We start from the raw sequence: 8806 nt of genomic DNA, 5'->3' as shown, positions 1-8806 counted from the left end.
CTAGTGGCCGGCCGACCGGGGTATAAGATAGGCGATTTCGGTAGCATTATAGTGCCCGGATATTCGGCAAGTTATGTCTCGATTGTCTGCGGCAGCTCTCTGCTTAGATGGGCGCGTGGCGTCAGCCGGGGCAATCGCCAGTTCTGCCCAGAGGGCGGGAAGGTCGTCGTGGGGAAACCGCCAATGGTCGAAAGATGGATGCACCGGATATTGGTCTAGATAGGACGTCAGTCTAGCTTTAGAGGTTCGGAGAATAGAGATAAGCAGTTATTTACATTTCGGATCATCACCGATCATAAAGTAATATTTCTCTTCTCGCAGTGTGCCATTGTCAGGCCGTTGGATTCGTGTAAACAAGCCTTTAGCATCCCTGCATGCAAGCCACGCGACACTCCATTTATTGCCAGTCACAATACAGCAAGAGACGAATGCCGTGTCGTAGTCGATGCCGTCTCTATGCTCGCCATCCACGGCACTCAAGCATAGGAGATCTGGCTCGAATTCGGGGTAAGCTGGATGGCGAAACTTGATGCGGCGGACATCTATGCCGATCGGACGCAATGGTGCCGGCGTTGGGGGACATAAGGGCTCTTGGAAGGTAGACATAAGCCAAGCTCGACACCTGGTTAATTGTTCGAGGTCAGGCGAAAGGCGGTCGGCTCCTAGAGGCAACCTAGCGTGAGAGTTTGTGTTGAGGAGAGAGAGTGGGCATAAGAGGCCACAGTCATGCTCAGTGGACCCAATAGTCATGCACAAGGAAGCCTGCCTGAACAACATGACTCCCCTAGCCCAAGGACACTATATAGGCCTAACTTAGGTATAGGAATATCCTATTGCCCTCTTTTAGCTAGCTATGTGTGGTCACTATACCTATATAAGCCCCTCCCTTATCCTAATAGATAGACTAAGATATATATTACTAAATTCACCTTTCTATGCCCCTATTTCTTCTACTATGCTCTTAAGCCACTACTTAAGAGTTATAAGCCCGGCCTATATAGCTAGACTATCTTTTGCCCGCCGATATTACCTTTAAAGCTATTTACGAGCTATTAACGCCGTTATAACGCTTAAATTATAGTATTAAGGCAAGGAACCTAGCTATACTAAGGGGCACTACTAGAAATATACGAATTATACGAATTATATATCCCTTAAAAAAGGATATTACTTATTAAGCTAGAACCCCTTATTTTCCTAAGATAACGTTAAAGGAAGTAAGAGGGGATAATTATATCGTAAGACTAAAGGAAAGCCTCGATTAGACCTTATAGATTGGGGATTAAATCGTAGGCCTAGACTTACGAGATTTAGAATATACTAACCTAGACGGTATAAAGGAGCTTAAATAGCCCTAATAGCCGGACTAGGAGTAATTTATTATTAACCTTAGAGGGAGACTATCCTAACGAGAAGATAAAACCGAGGCTGCGTTCCTAGCGAGGCGAATAGGCTATAACGAACGATATTAGGATATAAAGGACTCCTTTTATAACCTCGAGAAAAGGTTCTAGCTATAATTCGATCGCTATAAGGTCTAGTAGAAAGCCCTAATCGCACTCGAAGAATTAATTAAGAAAACGATTAGTAAAGGGCTTTAAGGGATAACCCTAATATATAATAGCCTAAGAGAGAAAATTAAGGAATTAAAGAAGTAAGCCTTGCCTTTAAGGGTAAAGGAGAAAAAGCTAATTTACAAGAGATATACGACCTCTATTAATAAAAGAGGTATATAAGACTAGAAAGCATAGGTAGAATAGCTCGACTAAATTATTATAGATTTATAAGACCTTAAGGTCGATATACTTAACGATATAAGAATTAGATAGGACTTTCTTATAGCGGTAGACGAGTAGGACCTATATTAGTCTATAATAATAAGGGCTCTCGACCTCTATAACGAAAGACATAGTAAAGATTAACTTCCCCTAAGGAACCTAATCGCTAACTTTAAATAAGAATATACCTATAGAAAGAAGTTATAACTACCTATAAAAAGGGGAAGCGCTAATTAAATCTCTAGGAAATTAGACACCTAAGCTAAATATGCTAGCTATAAGCAGCACGTTAATAGCTTAATAAGCTAGTAGGAAAATTACTACTTACTATAGGTGATATATAATAAGAAGCCCCCGATAGGCTAGAAATATAGTAATCTAGCTAAATAGAATATCGAAAAACGGCTAAAGGACTATCTAGACGAGAAAGTAAAATGCATAGCCTAGACCCCTAATTCCTACCCTAAAGGAAGAGAACTAGCAGATACTATTATTAGTAATAACGGGCTAGGAAAGACTATTAACACGGTCACTCTATCTAGGGTAAATACGGCTATAAAGGGAACGCCGTTACTTACCGATAAATTAATATACGACTTAGGGGCCGATATTAACCTCTTTAATAACCTAGGTTAGTTCTAGGAAGGAACCTTTAAGTAGGGTTCTACTAACGAAGTCTAGGTTAAAGACTAAGCCTTTAGGGTATAAGGAATAGGAATAGTAGTTATCCCTATAATTAACGGTAGAAAGATAACCTTACTAGATGCCTACTTTATCCTAGAAATACCGATAAGTGTCTTCTTAGCTAGGCTAGGGATAACGGTAGGGATATTCTAGAACCAGCTCCTAGGATACCTCTATTCGGAACCTACGAAGGAGGTTTGTATTAAACTAACCGACTTCGAAGGTTAATTCGTAATAGGAACACTCCCGTAGTATAAGCGGGTATTCGTAGTTATATAAGCGCCTAAGCCGCTAACTAGGGGGGTGGGTAACCTATAGTATCGCCGCCTTAGGCATCCTAGTCTAAAATCACTAGAAAAGCTATTAAAAGCCTGCCTAGGCACTAAGCTTTAAGGCCCTATAATATATAGCTATTAGATATACGTAATAGGGAAAGCTAAGAGGGAAGTCTCGAGAAAAATACTATCCCTAAGGCCTAAAGGTCTAGGGGTATAAGTTAGCTTCGACCTTTACCCTAGCCCTATAATAGCATATAACGGGGAAAAGAACTTCGCCCTATTTACCTATATAGATATATCTATAAGGTTCTATTACCTAATAGAAAGAAAAACGGGTATTAGGGATATCTTTAATAACTTTATAGCGTTATTTAAGACCTAGTACGGAGTTAAAATAACTATATTAGTTACTAACGGGGAAAGGGCTCTTTTAATAATAGAATAAATAGATTATATAACTAATAGAGGGATATAAGTTATATAGTTAGCCCCTTTAACGCCTATATAAAACGGTTACGTAGAGAGATTAAGGGCAATAGTAAAGGAAAAAGTAAGGGTTATAAGGCTTAACTTAAAGCTTCTAGAAGAGCTATAGCAAGAGATATACCGTATAGTAGTATACCTACTTAATATAACACCCTTCGAATTATATAATTATAGCTAGCAGAGCTTATATAAGCGTTAGTAGACCTAGATAAAAGAAAATAATCTACTATATTACTATATTAAAGATATTAAACTAGACATTATATATTTAAGGGTCTTTAGCTATATAGCGTTCCTAATAATAATTACGGTATTAAAACATATTAAGTTATATAAGACGTAATTACCCCTTAAGTAGAGAGCTTATATCGGCTACCTAGTAGGCTATAGGTCTACTTAATAATACGTCGTATAGATACCGTTAATTAGATAGAATAAACTAATAATATTAGCTAATATATAGTTTAACGAGTCTATAAGCTACGATATAAAAAGAAAAGAGCAAGCCTAGCTAGTCTAAATATATAGCTACGATATCCTTAGAGATATAGCCGTAACTAACGTTATAGATAGCGGGGAACCCGAAACCTTTAGGGTACTAAGTTTATCCGACGATAATACGGATAACGGTTAGACGCTAGAAGAAGTAATTACCCTCCTACGGGACCTATTACCCCTATATACTCCGGAAGATTAGGGATTAAAGACGCCCTTATAGGGATTATATAGATATATATATCTTTCCCCTCCGGAAATAGTAGGCTTAGGGATAGAGATTTTAACGTTACCCCTTCTACTTAATACTATATCTAATATAGAGTTACTAAGCTCTATGCCTCCTACGCCCGTAATAGATACTATAGCTAGCAACCCCTCCTATATCTCGTTAGGGAGATAGCTTAAAGATACGATACCTATATTAATCGACTCGTCTCCCAAGACGAACGCAATAATATACCTCTTAACCTAGGGTAAAGGAACGATTATAGTATAGGTTTAAGAAGATAACCCTTAGTCCGAACCCTATACCCTTAACCTAGCGGTTAGTAGGGCCGGCTTAAGGATATTATAAATATAAGAATAACGTAGACGAAAGGATACGTTATAAGGGATTAACCTAAGTAACGTTATTAAAGGAAAACGGGCTTATAGGCCTAAGAAATCCCTTATTAATAATATTATCGTAAAGGTAAGTAAGTATAAGCTTTACGTTAAAGATATACCGCCTCCCCCTACCTCCTTTAACGCGGCAATAGCTTTAGAATTCGTATACGAGTAGAAGGAAGCTATAGACCGCGAAATAGAAGAAAACCTAGTAAGGGGTATATAGAAGACTATCCTAAAAGCTATTATTAAATAGAAAGGTTACTTCCTAATCCCCTTACGTTAGGTCTTTATATATAAGACCGATAAATAGGGGTATATTATACGCTTTAAAGCACGTATTATAGTTTATAGAGACCTATAACCTAAAGGTAACGAGGATATATATATAGATACCCTACGAGCACGAATATTTCGACTACTAATAGCCTTCTACTACCTTAAGGACTTTAAGATAGAATAATACAACGTAAAAATAGTATTTCTATACGCAATCCTACGCTAAGAAGTCTATTGCTAGCCTCTACTAGGATTCTTAATGCCTAGGCTATGCCTAAAGCTATTAAAAGCACTATATAGGCTCCGTATCTCTCTAAAGCTATAGTTTAAAGAGATATTTAGTTTCTTTACTAAACTAAGAGCCTAGTAGCTAGTAAAAGACGCCTACGTACTAGTCTATAAGGGCGTTATTATCTTTATCTTCGTAGATAATATCGTTATAATATATCCGAAAAGGCAAAAATAAGATTAGGAAGAGCTATATAAGGCTATTACGAAGAAATACACCGTTACGTATATAAGAGAGCTACGCTAGTTCCTTAGTATCGAGATTATTAGGGATAAGGATCTTAAGAAGATATAGCTCTTATAAGCTTCCTATATCTCTAAGACCGCGAAGAAATATTATATCCTTAATAATAATATCCTTCGTAAGCCTAAGATCCTACTAATAATAAAAAAGCTCGTCCCCTACGAAAAGCAGGCCTTAAAGGAAGAGATATATAAATATCTCTCTTTAATTAGGTCGCTTATTTATCTAGCAATTTATACTAGGCTAGATATTGTATTTATAGCCGGAAAGCTAGCCTAATATAATTATAACCCCGGGCCGCGCTATAGGCATAAAGCACGTAAGTGCCTAGCTTACCTTTATTATACGAGAAACCGCTATATCTACTTTACGGCGATAAACCTAATAAGGCGGCTAATATATATATCCGACTCTTTATACGCCGATAACCTAGAGACTAGGAAGTCCTTATAAGGATATATATTCCTACTCCTTAATAAGCTAATTAACTAGAAAGCTACTAAGTAAGCTACTATAATAACGTCCTCTATAAAAGCTAAATTATTAGCACTCTTATAGATAGCTAAGGAATAGGTAGTATTTAGCCGACTAATTAAGGAGCTTAGCATTAGTATTAAAGGGACTATAGAGCTCTAGTATAATAACCTTTAGACTATTAGGCTTCTAACTAAATTAAGCGCGAAGCTTAAGACGAACCTTAAGTACGTTAACGTTTATAGATACTAGCTTTATTAGGAGGTATAGTAAGATCGGATATAAGTTAGCTAGATCGCATTAGCAGATAACCTAGCTAATAGTATAACGAAGGCGCTTATATACTAGAAGTATTAAAGCTTTATTAAGTAACTAGAACTAGTAATATAGCCGGAAGATATATTAAGAGATAATATACCTAACTACCGTATTAAGGCGTAATATCTCCCTACTATAGCGAACTCGATAATCGCCGGATCCTAATAATAAGAGCACTACTATATATACTAAGATTAAGGGATTCTAATAGCGTAGTTAGATCTTAATTTAGTTAAGAAACTATAAAGATCTAGGGGGTAGAAATTAGCCTTATTTACTACTAAGAAGTAAAGCTATTACTAGACTACCCCTTAATTAGTATAATACTATAGCGCTTAAACTTACGATAATCGCGATAGCTTTACTAAATTAAGACTAATTAATATAAGGAATATATTATTAGAAAGCCTACCTTTAGGATTACTTTTATCCTAAATAATAACGTCGCCGGTAAAGGTACTACGGTACCTAGGCCACCTAAAGGGATGCCCGCTATACCCTCCTTATAAGGAAGGTTATAAATATAACTTATAACTATTAGTTAAACGGTAAGAGTAGGTTATATAACCCTATTAATCGTAAGTTCGACTCCTGGGCGGAAGAGCAGGTTATATAACCACGCCCTAGGGGCGGTTAACGAACTTAGGGCCGAGGAGATAGGATATATAGAGGAGGTTCTCTTATATCCTATCCTCTCGGTCCCGGCTTTTTTACTGCATTTACCTTCCTTTTATAGGATATAATTAGGAGCCTCCCTATTTTTAGATAACCTCCTTAAATAGATAATAAAGTAGCCGAATTTAATATCGGAATAACCTTATATTTATTAGACCGAACCCTCCTCTACCTATTGCCCTACTATCTAGAAGCTAGTATAATAAGGGGGTGTATTGAGGAGAGAGAGTAGGCATAAGAGGCTATAGTTATGCTTAGTAGACCCAATAGTCATATATAAGGAAGCCTGCCTAAATAATATAACTCCCCTAGCCTAAGGACACTATATAGGCCTAACTTAGGTATAGGAACATCCTATTGCCCTCTTTTAGCTAGCTATGTGTAGTTACTGTACCTATATAAGCCCCTCCCTTGTCCTAATAGATAGACCAAGACATGCATCACTAAATTTACCTTTCTATGCCCCTATTTCTTCTACTGTGCTCTCAAGCCACTGCTTGAGAGTTTGTTTATTGACATTCAAATGCCCCCCCTAGATTACCTCGGCTATCTAAAGATGCGACGGCTTACCTAATAGACCTCTAGACAGTCGGCTTCTCGGAGCGGATAAATATTTATGCCAACCGTAGCCTTACATCCACCGCCGCGCCTGGCAAAGCGCCTCTTGCCTCCTTATGCGAATGTATTTACGTGTAAGGCGTGCGGCTCCTCTAGTGGGCTTCCTGCCTGCGTGTGCGGTTGTGTGCGCGGGCGGGTGCGCTGGTACGGTTTTAATTGGCCGTATGACTGTGCGTGCCCGAAGCTTTAACTGCCTCCTCACTTGACGTTACATATATAACTTTTTTTTATATATATCTTTATATAGTCTGCAAGGCTCACTCTGATTTTCCGGGAAAGGGAGTTTTCATACTTGTTATCTGGTTATGTAAGTACAGCCCTTAGTAGATCGGCGTCAATGCTGATAGCTGCCGACACTTGAGGCTGCGTGTAACTGTCATAAGATATACAACCTACGACGTTTCTAACAACGTAAGATTTAGTTATCTCTACCGACTTTAGATGGTTAATACTCTAATAAGAAGACACGTCGTAAAAACTTGAACTTAGAGGAACCCTGAATTCTGCAAGTTAGGTACATCAATTAACCTGGACACTCGGCTTACCATTACATTATACCCCTAAGCGAAAGAAGCCGCGTAGTTTCTTCTCTCCAGATAGCCATACGTATGCAGACTTATAACTGAAGACCAAATAGATGCATGCATCATGCTCTAACCTTTCGAAACATAGAGCCTCATTTTAAAGGCTATTACCAATCTGTTCCCGGCTATACTAGGTAGGATTGGCGCCCTAAACTAATATGCTTTCCGCATAATCCTATGCTCCTAAGTCTGTGTTGCAAACGTTATTGCAATTGCCTATTATATTACTATGGCAAGAACTAGAGCAGACCAAGAAAGTAGCAGCCGGGGGCGCGCACACGCGCAAATACTCACACCTACCTACACACACACACACACACACACACACACACAACCAAGGGCAGCCGCATCGATGTCATAGTTCAGCAATAAGCTACACGCGTAGCTAGTCTGACAGAACTCCACTATTGCAGATATATAATCGTACTAAAAAGTCCATTCACAGTTAATCTATAACCAATATCATGCCTCATTCTCCTCCGCTAAGTAGACCTCACTTTCCTTTAGGTTCTCAAGAATCTTTGACCGTTCCTTGCCAGTACTACGCCTAAGTTCCTTCTCCTCATCTAGAGAAAACTGGCGAAAGACTCTACGTATGCGATTTATCTCCTTATCAGCTGCCCTACCCCATACCTTCATGAGGGTCGTACGCGGCCAAACTCGAGGTTTCTTTTCGCCTGGCAATATACCTACATTATAACAAGGGGTTCCGTAGTATGATGCGGTACCCCACCGGTCGAAATTCTCCATTTTAAGGCCCCTAAGTAGGTTGTCGCTTGAGCTTATCAAGACAGGGCCATCGTTGTCGATAAAATTCTGGAATACCGCGCCGGCTTCACGTCGGGTAATGAGCCAAGATGCCCTAAGGTTGACCTTAGTTTCGTCGGGATTTTTATGTTCTGGGAAATAGGTAGTTAGATCGGAAATTAATAGAAAATGACAAAGAACGAAGTCAATAACCATTCTATAATTCGTTCGTTGCTCGTCTTTTGGTTT

General features: G+C 38.7%; 1 protein-coding gene across 1 annotated transcript; it reads right to left on the bottom strand.

Moving 5' to 3' along the window:
* Nucleotides 1-297, bottom strand: HRG_06928 (uncharacterized protein; the record flags this gene model as incomplete). Its single annotated transcript, XM_044865399.1, has 2 exons — nucleotides 1-215; nucleotides 276-297. The coding sequence occupies 2 exons, from the start codon at nucleotides 295-297 to the stop codon at nucleotides 1-3; spliced, it is 237 nt and encodes a 78-aa protein (XP_044719361.1).
* Between the last annotated feature and the right edge of the window lie 8509 nt (nucleotides 298-8806).

Source organism: Hirsutella rhossiliensis (genome assembly GCF_020360975.1).
Source record: "Hirsutella rhossiliensis strain HR02 chromosome Unknown scaffold00007, whole genome shotgun sequence".
Lineage (NCBI taxonomy): Eukaryota > Fungi > Ascomycota > Sordariomycetes > Hypocreales > Ophiocordycipitaceae > Hirsutella > Hirsutella rhossiliensis.
The sequence above is the reverse complement of the archived record's forward strand: the minus strand, read 5'-3'. Positions and strand labels throughout refer to the sequence as shown.